Source organism: Alosa pseudoharengus, unplaced genomic scaffold (assembly GCF_046254945.1).
Source record: "Alosa pseudoharengus isolate Yale_2024_CS ecotype anadromous, Long Island Sound unplaced genomic scaffold, YU_APseudo_1.1 YU_APseudo_1.1_scf_6, whole genome shotgun sequence".
In the NCBI taxonomy this organism is placed as follows: Eukaryota; Metazoa; Chordata; class Actinopteri; order Clupeiformes; family Clupeidae; genus Alosa; species Alosa pseudoharengus.
The window spans coordinates 32168554-32192485 of record NW_027468848.1 but is presented as its reverse complement, the minus strand read 5'-3'; the positions used below and the strand labels follow the sequence as shown (position 1 = coordinate 32192485).

Sequence of the window (23932 nt, the reverse complement as noted above, 5' to 3'; positions counted from 1 at the left end):
TGGTGTTACAGTAGCTTGTCCAATGTGTGCAAAACAACCAGCATATTGTGACTGACATGCTAAGAAATCCTCACACCGCTCCCATAGCTGTGGGACAAATGATCCACTCTCGATTTTCCCTCCACCACTGAGCAATTCTGTGTGGCAGGCAGATGCAATCCTCTTAGAGCAAACTCATGGGCCCACGAGCTCAGCACAAACACTGGCCTCAGATCAGTTTCGGGAGCTCAGAGAGTGCTGAAGTCTGGGATGAAGCTGCTGCCAGATAAACCTGCTTCTGGTTTTGTGACTTCCGTCACAGAGAGAGAATCAAGTCCACTTGAACTGGAGAGGACTACAGCACCGGGCAACAGCTCTCCTTCCTGAAGCACACAGTAATCTCAAGGCCCATTCACATAATGGTTGATTCTTAGCTTAACTCGAGTGACAGTCACATCTTTATTGCCATTAATAATCTTACACAGCTTGTCAGGTGTCCTAGCTTTTTACACAAAATGTGCTAGCAACTAGAACAAACAACAAGAAAAAATATTTTCAATGAGCAGTTAAATAATCAAAGCCCTGTAGGGGGTTATTTGCATGGTGGTTTGGAACTCAATCTCCAACAGATACATGGTAGCCTATACCTTATGAATCGTGCAGGTGGACTAAAACATTTAGCTCTTTAGCAAGGGAGAGTGAGAGTGACCTTAGACCAGTGTTTCTTAAACTTTTTTTCTGGGGACCCACTTTTTAAAAATGACAGACTATCGCGACCCAACTCGTGACTGTGGTAGTTAACAAACTAGACAGTTTTCACTATGTTTTGTATACAAAATCCAGTCAGTCAAACTTTACATTTCGTCTGACATTCATTTTGACATTTAATTTGTAAGTTAAAATATTCAGGTAAAATAAATATATGGTGGAAATAAGTATTGAACGCTTATTTTTTTTTTTGTAATTAGCCTAAACTTCCAGTGAGTAGCCTATATTCGAAATTTTCACCACACATTATATTCACACACATATAAAAAATCCAAACATAAGAGTTATGTGTAATAAAGTGGAATGACACAGGAAAAAAAGTATTGAACGTTCCTACTGAAATTTCTTCAATACTTTGTGGAAGCCTTTGTTTGTAATGACAGCTTCAAGACATTTCCTGTATGACAAAACTTATTAGTCGCAGTATCAGGTGTGATTTTGGCCCATTGTTCTAAACAGATTCCAGGGGTCCCTCTTGTGAATCCTGATCTTTAGTTACTTCCAGAACTGTTTAATTGAATTTAATTGAATTGGGTGCCTTCAAGTCTTTTTGGAGCTTTCTCCGAGTGGTCCTTGGCTCTTGGAATTGACTATCCTTCTGACTCCCTGGTCAGAAATATTGCGAGGAGATCCTGTGCAAGGCCGGTTGATGATGCAGTGATGTTTCTTCCACTTGCAGATAATGGCTCCCATGCTGCTTACTGGAAGATTCTGAAGTTTTGAAATGCATCTGTAACCAGTTTCATTGATATGTTTTGCAACAATAAGGTTGCAAAGGTCTTGGGAGAGCTTTTTGCTTTTATCCATCATGAAATGTTTCTTGTGTGACACCTTGGTAATGAAAAACCTTTTTATAGCCCATCGATATGTAGGCTACTAACCAAGCTTATATTAATTTGCACAGATAGAAAGGATAACTACTCTCTAACTACTTACAGATTTCAGCTCGTTCCTTCCCTTTCCTTGCCTTAGTGCTTTTTCTTAGCGTGTTCAATACTTTTTCCCTGTGTTATTCCACTTCATTACACAGGACTCTACTTATGGAGTTGTTTGGATTTTTTATGTGTGGATTACCTGAGTTATTACTAATGCCTGGTGAAAATGTTGTGCCCCCTGTATTCCACTTTTCAAGGGCCCTCTCCTCCATTGGGGCCCTATACTTCCCACTTTCCCCCACCAGTTCGACACCCTTTAATCTGCTGAACCTTCTGCTCGTTTCCAAATATAAAAAAACTCTCTGCAACTCAACATTGGCCTGCCTGCCTCAGCTGCCTGTGAGGGGCTTTTCAGTTGTGCTGGATTACTGTTCACTGCAAAGCGACCCAAGGATGAGTGCAACTAACTTTGAAAATCAACTACTGCTCAAACTTAAAGGAGAACTCCGGTGATTTTTCACATAGATCTCCATTTCTCAACGTCCTTATCAGGCAAGTACCTCCACTCGGCGGCCATATTGCAACACTTTTTGGGCACTTATCGTGCATCTATTTCGGCAGAAATGCGTGTGCGTAAGGCTTCACGACACCAATCTTGCTCCAGCAGCGAGATCACAACAGATGATTAGCACGATGTCTTCACAGCACACCACTTGATTGGCTCAATGTATTTTACAATACACCACATGATTGGCTCAATGTATTCACATGTTGACGTTTTGCTGTGGAAGGGTTGTGATGTGTAGACAACTGCCATACTGGCGTTACAAACTAACCAATGCACTGTGGAGGATTTTTTGAGTGCTGTATCTCCTCATTAGAAAGTCTCTGGTAAAACTAGTTGTTCTGGTACCCACCCCCCCCCCCCCCAAAAAAAAAAAAAGTAACTAAGTAACTTTTACTTAAAGTACATTTTAAATGAACTACTTTTTACTTTTACTTGACTACAGATCGGTATTTTAACTTGTACTTGAGTAATATTTCATCAAGGTATTGGTACTTTTACTTGAGTACAATATTTTCGTACTTTTTCCACCTCTGTGATTTGCCATGTTGTACTATTTAAATTGGATGAAATCCTTTCATTGTAGAGCTATGGGCACCTTTGCAAAGCCTCTCCTTGTTTCTCTCTCTCTCTCTTTCTCTCTCTCTCTCTCAACGAACCTGCCCCTCCTCTGCATGCACGTTTAAAGAAAACATTGTCATTTGTGCAAGGATTGTTGTTGGCATAGAAGATGACTGGTTAAATTGTGATTAAATCAGGTTAGCATCATAAACATGCTGCGCAAAACTGTTGCAACCCCCACCGTCACCTACCACCACAAATAGAACTGAATTCTGTGGGAAACACTGAGCTGCCAGTGAAATACATACGCCTGTAGCACGGAATGTGGGGTGTGCGGTTGCATAACTGAGAGATGTTGCCTTTGCGTTGTCTTTCTTTGATGAACCAATACTGTAAATCTACAGACAGGCCAGACATAGACAGTGCCCTGCAGCTAAACAACCTTACGTATGTACTGGTGTTTTACAAGGTATTACTGAACATCAATAGTGAAAAGGAAATTGGACATTGTGACTCCTGTGGTATGGTAATATATCTTTCATATAACTAAGCCGGGTTGGGGGGGGGGGGGGGGGGTAGAGGGGTTCATCTAAGAAGTTCAGTCTATGCAATCAAACTATTTTTGAAGTTGACCTTTAGGGTTAATTAGCAAGCAGCAGGAGGATTCATCCTCCGTAATCAAGCGCTCAGTTATACAATTTCCTAGCCTGGCTCCGCCCTCCTACGTACTTCCGCTCAATTTTCATTTCCCTTCAGTACATCGTCTGGGTCTGCGGTATATTCATGGGTTTTCTCCTGCAAAAATCTGCAGGTCCAATCAGCGAACAGAGGGAGTAACTGTGAATGATGATGTTGAGGTTGTGCGTTAGTTTGAGCCAGACATACTGTACGACAAAACGTTAGCGATTGGTTATGGCAGATCCAAAGTGGCTCTGGGCAGATCCAATAGTTTTAAACTTCAACAGAGTACTCGCCTTCAAGGAAGTTAACGCTTGGCAATGGAAAGTGGCCAGACTCTCTGTACATTATGAAATGTACGAGTCTGGTAGGACCAGGCTAACAATTTCTCTCCGAAGAGCTGAAACACTAAATGCACAACAAGTTGCACTAATTGTTCAGTGGGGAATTCCCGTTGACCAAATGTTGATTCATTTCATGTTAAAATCCTTAAACCTCAGATAACCTTTAATTTGTGTTGATGGCTACATTCTTTTTTGTGGTTAAAGGTGCATTTTATATAAACGCCATGGATGCAACAATGAAGAAACACAAGCAATTATCAAGGGGTACAGACTTGAGGATTCAGTCAAGGTCAAGAAGTAATTCTGTTTTTCTGTTCTGGCGAAGGAAAGGAGAGGATTATGTTTCGGGACCCTTGGCTGGCGGGGCGCAGGCCTTTGTTCTTGGCTGGCGGTTGTCACTTCACTCCACTAATTGGGTACAGTGTCACAGATTACATAATTGGCTTAACCTCATGGGTGAACTTATGGGAAGCAAAAATATGCACCAGAACATTGTGTTATGAAACATTTTTTAGGGGCGAAAAAAACATTAATTATGGGAAATACTGGAATCTGTGCAAGATGTATTATATGCAAAAAAATAGAGGAAGGGGAAGATACAAATTTTGATGGAACAAATGTGAACGAAACACCGGAAAATACTATTTCAGACATTAGTCATAACTGCTTACAGACAAGCTGCGACAGCAGGACAAACTATTACCATAGAAAAATAAACAAACATGGAAAACTACAGATGAAACAGAGCTTTTCAAATGGTCTTGAGAAGAAAGTTCTGCTCTGCCAGATTTAGTTAGCTATTCAGGGAGTGTTCTCCAGCGCATGTGAGCTGTGGGCTTTGAGCAGACTGGGTCAGTTTGTGCCCACGGAGTCACAGGGGACAGAGAGAAATAGAAAGATGTGGAGGGTCAGAGAGAGAAAGTCAAAATTGCCACTAGACACACCAGGCACATTTTGTCTGAAACTGTCAACTTTTCTGCATTTTCCTGTGGACACCTGTGCAAACTAGTCTTGTTGGGGTGCAAACTGACCTATGTGGTCACTTGCTTGATTATCCAAGGGATTTAGAAATATCAATGATCTTAATTTCCAGATGGCATAAGATGATCTAAACACCCCAAGACCCCAGGTTCATCCCGCCTCTTTCAAATCAACTCTGACTGCCACCGAGAGAAGCTGAGCGGCGTCCGGGAACGAGATACGTGCCTCTCCCAACCTCAGTTGCTGCCTGCCTCTCCCTGCGCAAGGGCACCATGATCTCAGAGAGCGGCCAACACAGAGGGGCTTTCATTGGGCCCACTGGCACTGCCCTTCTCCAGCCAGAGGGAGAGAGAGATAGAGAGGAGAGAGAGACAGAGAGAGAGAAAAGAGAGAGAGAGAGAGAGAGAGAGCTACCACTCCCTGCTTCAGCTCTCTGCAGGGAAGGCGAGGGCAGTCACAACAGCACTGCTGCTGCTACCTCGGCCGCTGCTGCGACAACTCCTCCGCAGACGCATTTCTCTTCATTTATTTGTCTTCGGTTCGTTTCGACGAGCTGCTCTGCTGTGTCTGAGTTCCAGAGTCTGGCGGCCAGATCACCTTCCAGGAAGCCAGGGGAGGAGGCGCACGGGGAGCAGTTGCCACTCGTGGTAATTAAGATCAAGAACCAGATGAAAAGGAGAGGATATGTGTCTATTTTGACTACTTGTGTTGTTATGTAACCAACTCAGGGAACAATGGAGGACTCTGTATGTGATCTTTGACAGAGTCTCTCTCTCACTCTCTCTTTGCTACCACCTTTGCAATGCATGCATGGAAACTCCTCAATGAACACAGGTGACCAAAACAAACACTAGTGGTACTTACAAGAATCATGGCACACTGCAACATACAAGTACTACACTACATGTACTTAAAGGGGGGTTGTTCACCCCTGTGCCATAAAGAGGAGGGACCCAGGATCAGTGTAGTGCACCTTGAGAGACATAATCGAGGCCAACCGGTGTCAGGAGGAAAGAGCCAATTTGAGACTACAGAAGGGTTCTCTATGCAGTGATGACATAACACATTTCTCCTTTATAAATGAAATAGTGTGGGGTGACTTGTCTCTGCCTTGGCAACCTTCTCAAAAGCTTCAAGGTGAATTAGAGGTTTAGTAAAAGAAACATGAGAGAGTGGCACTTAAAACAAAACAACAAACTACCAACAATAACAGATTGCTGTGTCGGTTGGCCCAGAAAACATAAATAAATTCCAAAATAATACGTTAGAGAATACTATAAGTCTTGAAAAACACCAACTCCGACTCCAAATGAACACAGCCAATATTTGCACAAGAGGAAAAGTAAACTGAATCTCAAGTCAGACCAAATGAAGAAAAAGAAGGGTTTCCACGGGTGACACAAAAAAACCTTGGCCATGAGCTGTGAGATAAGCCAATATTGTTGTCTAGGGGCGAAATGTTCTATTCAAAGTGACATCCACTGACATCAAACATTTACCAGCTTCCTTCTCCAAACTAAGCCTGCACTAACTAAACAGTGTAGGTGGGGTCTGAGTTGGGGAATGTATTTTACCGCACCACCACACACTTGATAAAACCCTGAGACATTAAATATAGAGGTCAGCCAAGTCTAGCTGACAGTGTTTATGAGTTTGGAGATTGATATGAAGCAAAAAAAAAAGCTAATCGTTTTTTTTCACTGGCATAGAAAGTACATGCACGTCTGAATATCTGAACTATGACATGCAAATCAGTGGCTCAATGTCCACAGGTGAGCCATGCTAATATATTGGGCACACAGCACTGCACAGAAAAAATGCTGAGCATTGTAAAATAATTAAAAACGACAAAGTTATGTAACTTGTCTGAAGATGACGCTCACATGCTTTTTATTTCATTGCAAGACACCCCAGTGATTGCGACTCGGGCCAACCTTTGGTCTTATCCTCCAGCAAGTAGAAAAAATTCTTCACAACAACACACATAGCTGAGGGTGATTGGAACCATCAGCTGTCACTTCTAAACTGTCAAAAACTTAAGTCTGTTTTCTTGTTCACACTTCAGGCTAACTTACATTTCAAAAACTTCTAAAGAGTTATTTACATTTATTTTGTACATTTTACTAGATGTATAAACATTTCTGTTAATTCTTTTTTCTCATTCTTCCTTGGTGATATAATAGACATAGTTTGACATAAATCCTTGTTAGTCTGCAGATAGTTTTTCAACGAAGGGGCTAATTTGCATCTACTGTTTTCCAATGCAAAGTCAGTATGACAGGATCACCTTCGGCAAACAATCCAAAATAAAAGATAAATTTCTCTCCCTATAGTTAAAACAGAATAAATAGGTGCTCATTTAACACAGAAAACATTAACATACAGATATCAGTATTGTAATAGTAAACTGTAATCTTTTCAGGAAATTTCCATTTAATTCAACTGACAAATTCATGAGACAAAACCTTTCTATCTATATTCCTTTTCTGAAAGATTTTCAAATTAATGAAGTTCAAATGGTCAGCTCAATGTCATCTCATCATGTTTTTAAATGTTACCTCACGGTAGCTAATGGACTTTGAGAGACGTCTAAGGACCCTTGAGTCTGGGCTTTCTGACAAGGCAAACACAGCACACTGCCTCTACCGCCTCTGATAATAGACCTGACCCTGACCACAATAGGAACACAAACACACACACACACACACACACACACACACACACACACACACACACACACACATATCTGCAATGTGGAGTCAAAACAACCTCACACATCTGCTTACTTTCTCACAGTTCCACAATGTTGTCACATGCACGGCCAATACCAGTGAGCTAAGCAAGGAGTTCACCCATACTGAAACATTTATATTACTAATTGGAGACGTCATGTTTAATATGGCTTGCCTACTGCATACCTTCCGTTATGACTAATATATGACATCATAAAGACAGTATCTTCCCCTCTACTGCATACAAGGATACAAGGATACAAGGAAGTTTATTGTCACATGCATATAGTTACTGGAAGTGGAAATGCCTATTTGTGCATTTATGGGGGGGGGGGGGGTGGGGTGCAGTAGAAGATGGGTTTGAGTTTAGTAGATTAAGGGCTGTATTTTGGGTCACCAGCGCATGGCGTAAAGTTCGTTATTCACCGGCGCGAAGTTGAATTCGTTATTTTGCACCTTTATTTTTTAAGCATTGCGCCCAGGGGTGTGGCAATTAACAACCTAGGGAGGGACCTGGCGCATTGTCTAAAAATCGCTATCATACACCACCTAAACCTGGTCAGAAGTCAATGGCGAGTTGTTCATATGCTATTTTAAGAGCGCATGTCAACAGTCATATTGGCAGGTGCACGCACCATCCTTCTATCATTCATGAATCCACACCAGCGCACGTCCATGCAAAGCATTACAAATTGCACGATTACAATGGTAAACATAATTAGAATAAAGATATTACGAAATACTGTACATCTCATGATGAGTAGTTATTCACCATCATTTGCAAAGTGATTAGGGGAGAGGCGAGAGACACGTATGGAGCACAGCTGAAGACGCACTGTCACGAGATATAAGCAACTCCTCTGCAGGATAAATGTTGTTTTATTCAGTCATTTGAGCAACATTAGGGTAAGTGTTGCATTTTCCAGCCTATGTTTTCGATGGTAACCCATTGTCAGTCAATAGTGAAAGTAACTGCATATAACTGTCTTGTCGTTGACTGACTCCTTGGTGAAGTTAGTTTCACTTTGCCAATGAGTTCAAATAATAGACGAGTGCAAATGCGTGAAGGCTATGCTAGGCTTTAGTAAAGCATGGTTTAAGAATGACTATTCCATACGGTCTCGCAAGCAGCCTCCTTCAAATGCGCCATTGAATGCCAAAATACCGATGCATTTATTTGACATATCGCGCGTTGCGCCGTTAAAGGGAATGACAGATGTCATTCTCATTGGTTTAAAATGATGTTACGCCCCAAACACACCCATATGACTGATTAAAAGACCTAGGAACACCTTGTTACGCCATGCGCTCCACTTTTGAGAACGAAACCCCTCCCAATGTGAACTGAACATCCTACTAAATTTGAATAGACTTTTGACGAGTGACGATGCACTTTAGAATGTCATGATAGGGCCCTAAGTGGCAAGGGCTGCATAAGAAAGGTGGGGGAGGATTGGGATTGGGGGGGGGACCAACAAGGAGCACCCAAGAGCAACCAATATCTTCCATTATGACAAATACATTACATTATTAATATGTACTGTCACCTTGTGATCAATTTAATGACAGGAAGAGAAAACTAGTAAAAAAAATTATGGGCGTTTTTTTCCCTCTTGTGGTCAGATGCAAGGGCTCAGAACAGCAAAGAATCTGCTCCCATCCACTCTAAATATAACCATGAACCATAGCATGAGACTTGTCCTCTCAAAACATATTTCACAATCAAAAAGCACCTGTACCTAACCCCATAGTTCACATAATCATCTGTGGCTAACCGTGGCCACTGCCTTCCCACAGTTACAATCTGATCAACACAACAAGAGATATTTCACATCTGTGGCCTAATGAAGGTGGGTGCACTCGGAGGAGACGGGGAAGCAGTCGGAGTGTGGGGAGGGCCCCGGCGTCCGCGGCGGGGCAGGAATGTGTCGGAGCACTGAAGGAGCCAGCGATATGGACATGGGTGGGAGATAAGAGATTTGAAACATGCACTGGCCAATCCGGTTGCTGCTGCTGCTGCTATGCAACAGTTTGCAAACTCTGTCAGCAGAGAGGAGGAAAGGACTGGGAAGGACTCAATGATTAGACAGACCTAATTTGATTTGGGGCAAATAACCCCAATGTGGCTGCCCTTTTCAAAATGTTAAATGCACATTATGTTAAACGTTTGTTTGGAACTAGATCTTGCACTTCTGATAAAATGGTCAGTTGAGGATAATAGAACAATACTAAACATTCAAAACAAGTAGCCACAACAAAACCCTGAAAGTGGACAGACCTGTTTATTTGTCTTTTTCGATTGTTTCAGCATCAAAACATCTTCTTCAAAGTTGTGTATCAACATTGCCTGAGAATGTTGCCTTCTTGAATCACAATGTCTTATAGACTTTCTCTTAGATGACTGGGTTATCCAGGAGATTAAAAAAGAACTTGAGTATAAACAGAGCTGGAATGTGCAGTACAACCCAACATGGATTGTCTTCCTTCCATTGTTTCAAACAATCATGTGACAGGGTTGCCTCCAGGTATGAACCATGTGCTTATTACCATACATAAAACAGGGGACCACATGTTTCGAGTTTAAAATGTAGGCCTATGTTAATGATCAATGTCTGGGATGAACTCTCAGTTAAAGCTTAAATGTTCAGTACACAGAAAGAAAGGGAGTGTGTGTGAGAGAGAGAGAGAGAGAGAGAAGGGGGAGAGGAGAGTGATACGCAGACACACAAGAATCTACATGATATAACGCTTTAACAAGAGAATGTTAATTTCGATAAACCGCGCAGATGAGCGAGTGCAATGCGTAAGCAGACTGGCCTACACCCCAAAGAAAAGAAAAGTGCTGTGCCTAGTTTCAAAATCCAAAATCTTGACTGTTGAAGCTATAGTCTAGGCCAAAATTGAATTTCACAAACTGATCAACAATATGTCCACCAGTAGGCTAATAATTATTCAACCGATTACGGATATGGACTTGACACCAGTGAAGTGTTGTTCTATTATTTCATGAACCTTCGGGTTACAACAATTTCACTAATAATTTGCCTAATTTGTGAGACCCTTCGAAGTAACTTGATCAACCCGCAAAATAAGCCTAACGTTTTTGTTCTACATTCTAAATTCAGGCTGAACAAACATAACGGATTTCTATAAAGAGATGTGAATTTCACGTTGTATACTCATGTGTGTACCAGGTAAAACAAAAAAGCATTTCCAGAGAAAATCAGCATTATAAACTAGCCTAAGTGCACAGTCAGGTGGACCACTCTCATGTTCACTGGAGGACTGTGTCCACCCATGTTGCGACATATTGCCACCCCCACGTAAATAGACAGGTGTTGCGAATGGACAGGTAGGTTCAAATCTCTAAATAAGTAGTCTATTGGTCGTAGAAATGTTCCTTACCTTCGTATAAGGGTATCTGTTATGTCGGTCTAGCTGCTCCTGATAACCCACAGATAACTATTATCCAGATATATGTGAAAGAAGGATGTGTAGACGTCAGAGAAAACGAAAGCTGCCGCAGCTTTCTATGACAGCTCGCCGTATCAATGCCAAGAGGAACTCACAGTCATTTGCAAGCGCCAGTCTCCACCTCTTTGGGCGTGTAGTCGTGGCCAAGTGTTTATGTCAAGTCCTGCCGCACCGTCGTCGTGCATTGATAGTGTGGGCTACAGATAAGCCTATATGGCCATCTACAGGGTAGAGGTAGATGAAACTAACTTCTGTTTAGATGGGACAATTCTTCAATACTAGTTCAATTCTTCGTGGAAAAATAGTAGGCTAGGCCTACGCTATGTATTCGTAGATAGGAGGAACTGGGAAAATGCATTTGTCATAAATATTAAAATACTTGGGTTGTTTAGCATTGCTGTCGTTTCCTAGGATCACCTCCTGCTATGTTTTAGCGTCATCCAATGGCAAGATATGAAATTGCACTTTCACGAAAATTGCAAGTTCATATGAAATTGCAAGTTTCACTACTGCGAAGGCGAGTCATTAGCATTTAACTCTGTCTGTCTTAGAAAGCCTAAAACCCCAATTTCAAAAAAGTTGTGACATTGTAGAAACTGTAAATAAAAATGGTTTGATTTTCGAATCATATGAACCATATTGATGAAAAATGTGCAAGGGAAACATATCAGTTGTTGAAACAGAGGAAATGCATTGCTTTGGAGGAAATATGTTATTTTTGAATTGATAATGGCAACATGTCTCAAAAAAGTTGGGACAGGGCAAGAAAAGGCTGCAAAAGAGGGCTTGCTAAAGACAAGGAGGACCACTTCAGCTAATTATATTAGCAACATGATTGTGAATAGCCTAAATGGGCATAACATAAAGGTAGAATCTTTCATAAGTAAAGATCTGGATTTGTTTGTTACTTATTTATTACATAATATTGCATTGCTGCAAGCTGAGCTGATTTAAAGCTGCAGTTGACAAGATGTTTTGATCACATTCACTGAAACCGACACTAGGCCTATATAGCCTTAACCTGACTCTCGCCAGATGAATTTCGTTCCGCCTAGCTCCACTCATCCATCTGGGATCAATCCATTGGAGTGTTGCTTCAGAAGGCTGGGCCTAATCAAAAAATGCTTGCATATGACTGGATAAGCCACTTGTCCGTGCTATTCAACCACTCACCACTCAACCACTATTGACGTGCTACTTCAACCACTCACATCGAAGCCAACCCGTGATGCTGATAACAGTCTCACAGTCGCTTCTACGCTTTGTCACTGAAACTCCTGCCCTGCGTCCTGATTGGTTCTACCATAAAATCGGGTGCAGAAATCACTCTCAACGGAAGAGGTCCCAGATGGATGTGAGTGAAGCTAGGCGGAGCTAAGCGGAATGAAATTCATCTGGCGAGAGTCAGGTTAATATAGTCCCCTTAATCTGTTAGACTTGCCAACTCAGCTTTAAGATGGAGGTGTGGGAAGTTGTCCTGTGTTTAGAGTAATCAAAATTTGTCATTATGTTTTGGAAATAAGGATCTCTTCAGCTTCTGGGTTAAAGAGGACAAGCAGCATCCAATTTTGTTATTAGAGCCCAGTTCAAAAGTCTGCATCTATGATGGTATGGGGTTGCATTAATGGTATGGGGTTGCATTAATGCCTATGGAAAGGTTTCACTATAGGCTAAGTTAGTGCTGAGTGATGTATAGAGGTTTTAAAAAAACATGGTGCCATCCAGCCAGCGCATCCTTTCAGGGAAGACCTAAAATATCATAGGAAAATAATACAAATCTGCATTCTACACAAAGTAACGAGGCTGAACATCCAGGTGCTAAAATGGTCTGCTTGAAGTCAAGATTTGTCACATTTGGCACATAATGGTAGGATTAGCTATTCCCCCCTCTGCTGGAGAAGTTGTGCTCTATGCCATTTCAAACTGGAAAAAAGTAGGCCTAAAGATAAAACACATGGATTTGTTTACAAGCTATAGCGAAACGTTTTGCATAAGTTCGGCAGAACAATGTGGATGTTACAAGGTAAGAAACACGATTTAAAACAAGTTTCTTGTTTCTCACTTCTCTTACCTGGACGGTATAGTCCCAATGTTGCAAGGTTGGTTTTCCGCCTGGGGACGCAGGGGGAGCGGGGAAAGTCACCATTTTCACCGGAACAGGTCATTTAACCATCCAAATGATTTCTAAACGGGTTTATTAAGTTGAAATAGTTGCCAAGTTCTCCTTTAATAAGACACTGGGCTAGGCAGTCAAAATCCTATATTGGGCAAGAAGCAGTGCTTTTTTGTACAAAATCGTCTTGCCAGTTAACGCAATTAGCTGTAAATTGTCCTCCCTGGTGTCTGCCTCTTCTCGCCCCTGTCCAAACCTTTCTGAGACATGTTGCTGACATCAAATTGGAAAAGAACAAAAAACAATTACAATTATTCTGTTTTAACAACTGATATGTTGACTTTGCACTATTCTCCATCAAATATATGGTTTGCATGTTATTGCAAACCATTGCATTTTGTTTATTTATTGTTTATTTGTTATTTGATGTTATTTAAATTTTACACAGCATCCCAACTTTTTTGGAATTGGGGTTGTAGTATAGTGTTTGTTTATCTTTTTATTAATAGCATTTCTATGATTCAGTAACATTTTCTGATGGCATAAGCATGATGACATGAGTTTTCCAGGTTAAAGGCACATGTGATTCTGGTGAAAAAAGTTGTTACAGTGCATTCTGAAGTCTTCTTCTTCTTCTTCTTCTTCTTCTTTGTCCCACCAAATTTCTGCATCTAATTCAGCTTCAACAATTTAACGTTGAAACTCCGTTCAAACTTTGTAACGTCTTGAAAAGGACACTTGAGGAATGTATTCGTTTTTGTAAACTTTATACTTTTTCAGATATTGACATAAATCAAGCTTGTTTTCCCCATAGAGTTGCATTGGCATTGACATCACAATGGGCTAATCAAACTGATTTGCACCTGTATCAACTGACAGCTGCTCAACTAGGCCCCCTCACAGAGCCAATTTACGACTTACAATGCAATCAACTGCACCTGCTCTCTCACTGATTGCAGCAACTTCAATGGAACCTCTTCTCTGTGTCTCTCTCCATTGAACTGGATAGCTTCTTTTTCTTCACTTCATCCATTAAACTATCTATCAACATCCATTAAACTATCTACCTATGCACATCTATTAATTCACTATTAAATAATTTAGCTATTTAAACTATTCAACTATTGAACTGGTCAGCCATTCAAACTGTCAGTTGTCATCAACTATGACTCCCACCAACTGTCTCCTCTGCCCACAACTGTTTCAAAATAAAAGTCCTCACTACAATAATTCCCTATTAAATAATTTAACAATTTAAACTATCCAACTATTTAACTGTTCACCCATTGCAACTCGAAATTTCATTTTCTATTTAACATTTGAACCCTGCCTTCCTTGCTATGGTTTTGATTGCCTGGAATCATGTCTGGCTCGGTCTGAGACACTGTGTTTGTTTCCTATTTACAGTGTAAGAGATGTGTAAAAATGCCCAACAGTTAGAGAGAGGACAAATTTACTGTAGCTATTATGTAGCCTAAGTTGAGGTCCTCTTACCATTTTTCTGAATTGATAAAACGCTCAATCTCATCATCTGAACCAAGTGCAGTGGCCTGAACCCTTTTATTGAATCCATCACTCTTTTGACAGTACCTGTAGGCTACCATAAACAATTTTCACCAAGTGAAGCATAATTTGCAGATCTCTTTGTCTCTTTTTGCAAAACTCTAAACATCATACAAATACAACACATTTTGCACTGTGATGCACTTGTGATACTGGTAACCACAAGTGACAAAATGTAAACACAAATAAAGCACAGTAGAATAAATGAATCACAATGACTCAAAACTGAGCACACTTTCGAATGATGTGACACAACCAATAAGCCAGATCAGAGTGCAAACAGGTTGAACAGTCCTTTGATTTTGCCCCATTCACAGTGCAATGTAGGCTGTAGACTTCTCATTTACAGTACTGAAGCAATACTTTCCTTTTACTTTTACTTTACATGCTAAATCCAATGAATTATATCTTTTTCCTTTTTTGGATGCAAAATGCATTTACTTTGCATTGTATACAATGTACTGTACACATTTATTGTAAACAATAAACTTACCTGACCTGAACATTGTTTTCCATATTTTTTGATGTAGTGCGTAATTACTGACAGTGTTTTCATTTTGACTGCTATTTGTATGATCTGAAGGCATTATTTAGTTTTGAGGTAAAAATGTTTCATTTTGCAAGAAGTGTCTGTGAATGTAGTTTGAGAATGGGGTTTGGGGCAGTGTCTACAGTAAGCTGTAGTGGATATACTGTGATGTATAGTTAGCTGTAGTGGGTATACTGTGATCATCCCCAAATGTTAATACGTACTTGCCTATTTTAAGTGGGTATACTGAGATGGTGATGCTTTTTAAGTGGGTATACTGCACAAGAAAAAAAAGTGTTTTAGCAATGTGAAAAACTGTAAATGCGTTTGTGTATAGCACCTGTTATAACCTGTTCGGATTAAATTATTGTGCCATGTAAACAGCTGGTCTGACGTCTTCAATTGGAATAATTTCAATCCGACTCTCTAAACAAGGATAAGAGGTCTAAGAGGTTACACTAATGCTAGACTAACTGCAATGACTGAAAGCCTAGAAGTAAAACCCTCATCTTTTCTTCCTCAGTTTGGAAAGGGACAGCAATATGTTTCTGCAATTATCTTTTTAAAAAATCTTTTTTATGTTTTTTTCTATGCTTGTGAGGAACGATACTATTGCTGCAAGACCCCTCCATTCAAGTATTCTTCAAATTGCTTCACATTTGTTTAAAACCAGAATATCTTATGGAGGCAACAGTTGACCCAGCAGATTGTCCAAGTCGTATTCAGGAACGTTCTCATTCTAGAATCTGCTGGACCTCTCTATCCCCACAGCTGTCCCAAGCTGCCACCCCCCACTGCACCCACCCATTCAAGGCACACAGACATTTGCTGGTGGTTTCTCAGCTGTCAAACTTATTCCTTAAATAGCATATATCAGAGCCAGTCCATCTAAAAAAAGGGGTGGGGGACAATGTTTTAGGTGAAAACCGATAATGATCACAAACAACTACCTACCATTTAATAAAACAATACATTTGGAAAACATTGTTATAAAAAGATCCATTCAAACTGCTTGATGGTTATGCATTTGCTTTGTTTTGTTTTGTAATCTGTAATTGCGGACCCCTATCTTGCCAAGAGTGTAAGTGCCCTCCCCCCTGGTATGTCCTATCTCCCTGAGTGAGATATATATAAATCCCACATGGTGGTCTATAGCATTGAGACAAAAGGTAAGAGACATTACTTCAACTCCAGCAAGAAAGAAGAGAATTAAACTGACACATAAATTTTGAGGTAAAGTGATTCTTGATTGCTCCTTTGTTGTTTTTATGGTCTCTATTGCCTCAGCGCTTGACAGCATAATGTAGGGGTCATTGTGAAATCTTGAGGGAGGTCAGATAGGTGCTTGTCTATTCTGTGGTTGCTATCAGCTGTAGGTTTTCAGTAGTGAGCAAATGTTGCCCAAATAAGGCTAGAAGGAAGGACATTTAAAGTTTGAGATAACATGTGCTGGGCCATTTGCTACACTGAGCTGAGTCCACAGACAACTTGTGGAAAGGTAAGAATTTACCATCTTCATTTCTAAATGTGAGAGATCAATATGAGTTTCAACGGGAAAAGTATTTGTTTCCAAGCCTATTTCTAGGAACACAAATTGCATTCTTGGTTTACTAACTTTGCAAATTCATTTTATGTAGATTTATTTGTGCAGAAGAATATGTTCTATGTAGCAGTCAAAACTCAGAAGTGTGAAGGAAAGGCTGCTTGTAAATTTAGAAGCACTGCTTCAGTAGGCAATTTGTTTTTCATATCCTAAAAAAATAACCTGCTCAGAATATTAGCTATTAGCTAGCTAGATTTTAATTGTTGATGGCTTTAGTTTGCATGCTTGTGTGGAACAGACATTTCAAACCATGTGGCTCTCTCCTCGTTATAAATTAGCTTTCAAGAGGAAAGTCTCTTCTTTTTAAGTAAATTGATTGCGTTTGAAGTACTGTCTCAATCTTAATCATGTCAGTGGAAATGCACTTTCTAACAATTAGGGTTATAATATTAGGGTTATACATACTTAAACAATGCTCTTTGAATTGTAGATGGCAGACGCAGTCCAGTTGAAGGACGAGGGAAATAAATATTTCCAGGGGGGTGACATTGACAAAGCCATTGAAAGCTACACAGAAGCACTTAAGGTGTCCAAAGACAAGAAAGTGTCAGCAGTCATCTACAGAAACCGTTCGGCCTGCTACCTTAAAAAGGTATAGCTCTCTTTCTCACTCTCTCTCATTCTCTCTCTTTTTCTCTCTCTCTTTGTCTCATACACATACACACACACACACACACACACACACACACACACAAACACACACACACACACACACACACACACACACACACACACACACACACACACTCAGAATGCTTCAAAAATCATATGCAAATGCAGAACACATTTATTTATTTTTTGTCATTATTGTTTGTGTTTGTTGTGTTTTTGTTTGCTTGTTTGTTTTTAGGAAAAATATGTTCAAGCAGCATCAGATTGCTCAAAAGGTATGATCTACATTTAAAACTTTTTAAAGAGACAAAAATATAAAATCTATCAATTTAATATTAATATAATTTCAGATATAGATAAGTTTGAAAATAAAATAAATACTTTCTTTATGTTTATCCTCCTCCTTTCATCACAGCCATTGATGTTGATGCTAGAGACATCAAAGCCCTGTATAGACGTTGCCAAGCTCTTGAAAAAGTAGGAAAGCTTGACATGGCCTTCAAGGATGTCCAGAGATGCGCCACCATAGAGCCAAAGAACAAAACTTTCCTTGAAACTTTGAGGCGACTTTCAGCAGAAATTCAACAGAAGGTGGACCTCCAAATAATTCTAAATATTTTATCCCTACAATAAAGATGTTTAATAAAGACCAGCTGTCAGCTGCACTCTGTGTTAAAAGTATTGAAGGGTCACAATGTTGTTTTCCCTTCCTACAGCTCAAAAGCACCTTCTCAACTGATTCAAGGGTAGAGAGTATGTTTAATATCCTGCTTGATGAAGAACATGAGAAAGACAAGCGGGAGAAGGTTTGTACTCTAAGAACACTAAGAACCACCCGTATACAGGACATGGACTGTGTTTGAGAAATAATCTATCTTTGTATGTTGCTCATTTAGATATTTTTTTTTCCATATGTTTTAGGCTGCAAACAACCTGATTGTTCTGGCCAGAGAGGAGGCAGGCGCTGAAAGAATTTTCCAGAACAATGGCGTGGCCCTGCTGCAACAGCTGATCGACACAGGAAAACCTGAGATGATTCTGGCAGCCATCCGAACCTTCGCTGGAATGTGCACTGGGCACAAAGCAAGGGTAAGGATCCAAACAAGACAGTGAGGATATGGAACACTAATGTACAAATTACTTTGAAGCAACCCATTGTTGTGTATTTATTCATATTTTATATGCTGTTTTCTGATGAGGTAAAGCACATGAGTTGCTCTGGGTAGGAAATGTGGTATACCAATAAAGCTGCCTTGCCTTGAAAATGTATACCTACCAGTTACACAGGAGGACCAAATTGCCTCTAGAAGAGAAGGTATGAAGTATGAATTCATTCTTACATATTTCGGTCATCTGCCAACAGACAATGGCTATCATCCGCCTTCTTGGGATTGACAAGATGTGCAGCATCATGGCAGTGAACAATGAGGAGATTGCCTTGGCCACTGCAGATCTGTTCCAGTGCGTGAATGATTCCCTGTCTGGACAAGACAGAAGGGAGTATGGAAAAGAGGAGTCTCTTGTTCTTGGTAAGAAATTGAGTAAACCTTTGGGTATGTTTTTAGGTTGGCCTCATATTTCAATGTCGTAAATAAACATTTCACCGCTTTTACTGAATTCCAATTTTCTACTCTAGATACAACCAGGGATCTAAAGGCCATCCTTATGGCTCTGCTGGAAATGGTCGCAAGCAAGAAGGTGTCAGGCCATGGAAGAGATCAGGCTCTCAACCTCTTGTCTAAGAATGTTCCACGTAAAGACAAAAGAGACCCAGACCATTCAAAAGCTCTTTTCACCATTGACCATGGTAAGCAATCATTTCATCTAAACTTTTCATAGTCTTTGGTGTAAATCTTCTCTGCATATTGTTATACTTTCAAAATCAACTATTAACAGTAGGAGAGCATTGGTCTTTGAAGGTAGAGTAATGTTGTAAACTTTTCCCTGCAATTTTCTCAGGCCTGAAGAAGATCCTGAAGGTGTGTGGCCAGGTGCCTGACCTGCCGGATCAGCTGCCTATGACAGATAACACCCAGCTCATTGCCAGTATCCTCCTCAACAAGCTATACGATGACCTGCGTTGCGACCCTGAGAGAGACAACTTCAGGGATATCTGTGACGAATACATTAAGTGAGTTCCCCCTCTTCCAGTCACAATATTGAATTTACGTTCAGGTAGATCAATCATTATGTTCAGGTGGATTAATCATTAGATAAACTAACCATACCACATTTGCTCAATATCATAATTATCTCACCAACATTTTTCTTGGATCTTTCACAGAGGAAAGTTTGACCCCAATGATATGGACAGGAACATTCACGCCATTAACGCGCTGTCAGGGATCCTCCAGGGTCCCTTTGAGGTCGGTGACAAGCTGGTGGGCAGGCAGGGGGTGATGGAGATGATGGTGGCACTCTGTGGCTCAGAGCGCGAGGTGGACCAGATGGTGGCGGTGGAGGCCCTCATCCACTCCTCCACCAAGATGAGCCGTGCCTCCTTCTTCACCACCAACGGCGTGGCCCTGCTCAAGGACATCTACAAGAAGACAAAGAACGAAAAAATTAAGATCCGGGCTCTGGTCGTAAGTATTTGTTTCCCCCTGACTTTTCTTCCCCTTGAAGATTCTTGAGAGTCTTTTTTAGGATTGAGGGAGAGCCTTTAATAGCCTCTAATAAAAATATCAGACTCCTGAATACTACAAAATTTATCTGAACAATTTATTTATTTACTTTTTTTTTGCTTTTTTCCCCTCCTTTGCTGGATTGAGCCATCTCTTTCTGTAACAATTACCACCAACATTGTTATGTGGCAATAACGTATATCTATCTATCTATATCTACCTATCTATGCTTGAAGAGTCTGACTCATGTTGTATTCTTGATGTAACCATAGGGTCTTTGTAAGCTGGGCTCTGCTGGTGGGGATGATTATGCCCTGAGACAGTTTGCAGAGGGTTCTACAGAGAAGCTGGGCAAGCAGTGCAGAAAGTGAGTATAATAATAAGCCCTTTCAAGGCTGTTGGCGAGGCTACTGAGAAATGGAATGTATGCTATTCAGAGTTTATGCATTTGTTCCTTTGGTATGGTGAATATAACGTATTGGCACTCTTCACTTTCAGATGGTTGTGTAATCCTACTATGGATGCCCGCACAAGGAAGTGGGCTGTGGAGGGTTTGGCCTACCTCACAAATGACGCTGATGTAAAAGATGACTTTGTTGAGGATGAGCCTTCCTTGAAAGCTATGTTTGATCTTGCAAAGGTATCATTTATAATATAATACAAATACTGTAAATAATGGAGCAGATCATCATTTGCTCATTCTTTATAGCAAATACACAAACTTATTTGATCCCTTCTCTCCTTTCTTTTAGTCTTCAGACAAGACTATTCTTTATGCTGTGGCCTGTACCTTGGTGAATTGTACCAACAGCTATGACAAAAAAGACATCCTCCCTGAGCTGGTCCAATTGGCCAAGTTCTCCAAGCAGCACGTCCCAGAGCAGCACCCAAAGGTAACTAGAGTTGGACTAGCATTTAGTGCACCTGAGGTGATAGTGAGAATACATGGGGCAACCTTTGAGCAATATTGCATGGCAACCACATAACAAGTCACATTTATTTTCATTGGATGATCCTGATAATTTGCATAAGGATGATTAAAGTTCTCCAGAAAAGTCATTGTTGCCCAATATCAATGGAAATGTGCCAGAACTACAATAATGAGGAACACTGCCTCATAAAATTGCCCAAATGTTGTGTAGGCCTATTATCAGCTTCAGCATTAGTCAGTTTACATTGTGTGGACAATTTGTCCTCAAATGCAGCCATTGACAGAGTCATGTGGTTGTTTACATTTTAGGATAAAAAGGACTTCATTCAGAAGAGAGTGAAGAGGATGTTGAAAGCTGGGGTGACCTCAGCTCTTGCGGTCATGGTTAAAGCAGACAGCACAATTCTAACTGACCAGACCAAAGAATTGCTTGCAAGGTGAAGATTTAAGTACTTTGACAACTTAATTTAATTTAATTCATGATTACCCAACTGTCAATAGACAATGTGCAGAATATTAAACAGAATTATATTTTTCTCTAGAGTTTTCTATGCTTTAGCAGATGATCCTAAAGACCGTGGCATCATTGTTGCTCAAGGAGGTGGAAAGGTAACTGAACATCTTTAAAATACAATGAATGAAAGCAATCCATCTTCAGATCACTTCTCTCAATATTTGAAATGTTTCCACTTATAGCAAAGCATACCTGGTATTCTAGTGTTGTTTAAACGCTCACTATTAGCCCAGTATTATTACAATAAAAAGACATGATCATTTGTATGGCCACTGTTATTTTACCCTCTACATCACAGGCTCTCATTCCCCTGGCTCTGGAGGGAACAGACAATGGAAAAATCAAAGCCTCTCATGCTTTAGCAAAGATCGCTTCCGTTTCCAACCCAGAACTTGCCTTCCCAGGAGAGAGGGTAAGACTATCCCTTAGTTTAGTAATAATGACAAATATTTTGACTAAAATCTATCACCTAAGCTGTTAGTCATGACAACATGTGTTTTTAAATGCAGATTTATGAGGTTGTGCGGCCACTTGTCAGCCTGCTGAACACAGAGAGGGACGGTATGCAGAACTTTGAGGCCCTGATGAGTTTGACAAACCTGTCTGGTTTCAGTGAAAAACTTAGGTGGGTGTTATTAACATTATTATTCACACTTCCTGGTCCTATGATAATAATCATATTAATGCCTATAATTATTTAAAAAAAACTCCTTCAGTGATATAATTTTCAGCCTTCAATAATCATTCATTTTTCAGTCATTTTTTCAGTCAATCAGTCTTTTTTTGTGCTCTTTTTTTCTGCCCTTCTATCAGGAAAAAGATTGTCAAGGAGAATGCTCTCCCAGACATCGAGTCCTACATGTTTGAGGACCACGAACAAATTAGACAAGCAGCCACTGAGTGTATGTGCAACCTCGTCACCTGCAAAGAGGTAAACAGGCCTTCAGTTACTTCAAATAATAGGACATAGCAAAGAAATTACCTATTGAAGAAACTCATATTTGTATTTATATCTTCAATATTGCAATAATGACATAATACATACTTTGGTTGTTTTAAGGTCAGTCAAAATGGAAGTTGTGCAAGGGCATGTTGAACAGGGTAATTAGGGAGCAGCTGTGGCCTACTGGTTAGCGCTTCGGACTTGTAACCGGAGGGTTGCCGGTTCGAACCCTGACCAGTAGGCACGGCTGAAGTGCCCTTGAGCAAGGCACCTAACCCCTCACTGCTCCCCGAGCGCTGCTGTTGTTGCAGGTTGCAAATGTTTTCTGTTGCAGGCAGCTCACTGCGCCGGGATTAGTGTGTGCTTCACCTCACTGTGTGTTCACTGTGTGCTGAGTGTGTTTCACTAATTCACGGATTGGGATAAATGCAGAGACCAAATTTCCCTCACAGGATCAATACGTATACTTAATGAATCCACAGAAATGCAGTGAAGTGCAGTCAACTCAGGCAGTAAACTGTGTGTTGATGCGGCCCAACAGGTGCAGGAGAGGTTCTTGCAGGATGGGAATGACAGGCTGAAGCTCCTTGTGCTGCTCTGCTCTGAGGATGATGACAAACTCCAGAAGGCAGCGTCTGGAGCACTGGCTATGCTCACTGCCACACATAAGAAGATCTGCACTAAGATCAGCGTTGTGGTACGTACTAGTCTCATGCCATGGCTGCTCTCAACCTGTGCCATTTTGTCTGGTAGCAAATGTTTTCTAATTTGAGATATCTCCATTTTGCCTGGAACATTTGCATACTGAGATTTACACATATAATGTTGAACACAGAGTTCTCTCTCTCTCTCTCTCTCTCTCTGTAGACCGTACAGTGGCTTGAGATCTTGCAGAGGTTGTGTCTCCATGACAATAGTGAAGTCCAGCATAGAGGTCTGGTGATTGTCTACAACATGATGAATGCTGATGAGGAGGTGGCAAAGAAGCTGATCGAAAGCGAGATGCTGGAGATTCTGACAATTGTCGGTAAACAGGAGGATAACCCCAAGAAGCAACCTCTGATTGATGCTGCCCGTGAATCCCTTTCTAAGGCTATGGATCTTGGACTCATTAAGCCCTTTGCTATTGGCAGACAATAGAGTAGGGCCTGATATATTTCCTCTTGGAACACTAAGGACTGGGATAACTCTTCTGCAGACTCTTTTTTAACCGTGTTATTTATTTCATAGAGAAATCATCTAAATTGTTTGTTTTTTGTTATATGTTTTGCTAATTGTATTTTACACATCCTGATGAAACATTTGTATAAAAAAACCCTGTACTGCCTCTATCGTATAAACCACGAGGACTAATAAATTTCAGATGAAGTAGAACTTTGTACCTCAGTCGGCCAGTCGGCTGCATCCATTTCTGATACTGCCATTCTAGAGCAGTAGGGGGCAGCAGTGGGGCATACAACATAGCCGACAACATAAACCATAACTTATGTTTGATCGATGTACATAATGTTGGTCAATGTTATCCCAGTTAAATCAAGGTATA

The 23932-nt window shown here is 40.6% G+C and overlaps 2 protein-coding genes across 4 annotated transcripts in view; one reads left to right on the top strand and one right to left on the bottom strand.

Annotated features, from left to right (window-relative positions):
• The window catches only part of pip5k1bb (phosphatidylinositol-4-phosphate 5-kinase, type I, beta b), a 37454-nt gene extending 26415 nt beyond the window's left edge, over nt 1–11039 (bottom strand). Inside the window, exon 1 of one of the 2 annotated variants that reach the window (XM_076270948.1) lies at nt 10889–11039. The gene's annotated coding sequence lies outside the window, so the exon portion shown is untranslated. The remainder of the gene's footprint in view (nt 1–10888) is intronic. The other variant, XM_076270949.1, reaches the window with a different exon arrangement.
• A 5300-nt stretch (nt 11040–16339) lies between these two features.
• On the top strand, nt 16340–23763 carry unc45b (unc-45 myosin chaperone B). 2 transcript variants are annotated; one of them, XM_076270588.1, is made up of 20 exons: nt 16340–16395; nt 17196–17357; nt 17616–17652; nt 17793–17968; nt 18094–18183; nt 18299–18466; nt 18741–18906; nt 19014–19184; nt 19337–19508; nt 19662–19962; nt 20274–20368; nt 20500–20641; nt 20754–20894; nt 21242–21369; nt 21475–21541; nt 21745–21858; nt 21956–22071; nt 22260–22377; nt 22931–23086; nt 23257–23763. In XM_076270588.1, the coding sequence occupies exons 2-20, from the start codon at nt 17196–17198 to the stop codon at nt 23527–23529; spliced, it is 2793 nt and encodes a 930-aa protein (XP_076126703.1). In that variant the 5' UTR covers nt 16340–16395; the 3' UTR covers nt 23530–23763. The 2 variants fall into 2 exon arrangements, with proteins under 2 accessions (XP_076126703.1, XP_076126704.1); XM_076270589.1 differs by lacking the exon at nt 16340–16395 and adding an exon at nt 16646–16660.
• The last annotated feature ends 169 nt before the right edge of the window (nt 23764–23932 follow it).

Bases quoted from the DNA above. Each gene is read 5' to 3' on its own strand.
- unc45b (XM_076270588.1), top strand. From the start codon at position 17,196: ATGGCAGACGCAGTCCAGTTGAAGGACGAGGGAAATAAATATTTCCAG. The intron at 18,184-18,298 runs GTTTGTACTCTA...CATATGTTTTAG, and splicing joins AGAAAGACAAGCGGGAGAAG to GCTGCAAACAACCTGATTGT. The intron at 21,370-21,474 runs GTGAAGATTTAA...ATTTTTCTCTAG, and splicing joins ACCAAAGAATTGCTTGCAAG to AGTTTTCTATGCTTTAGCAG.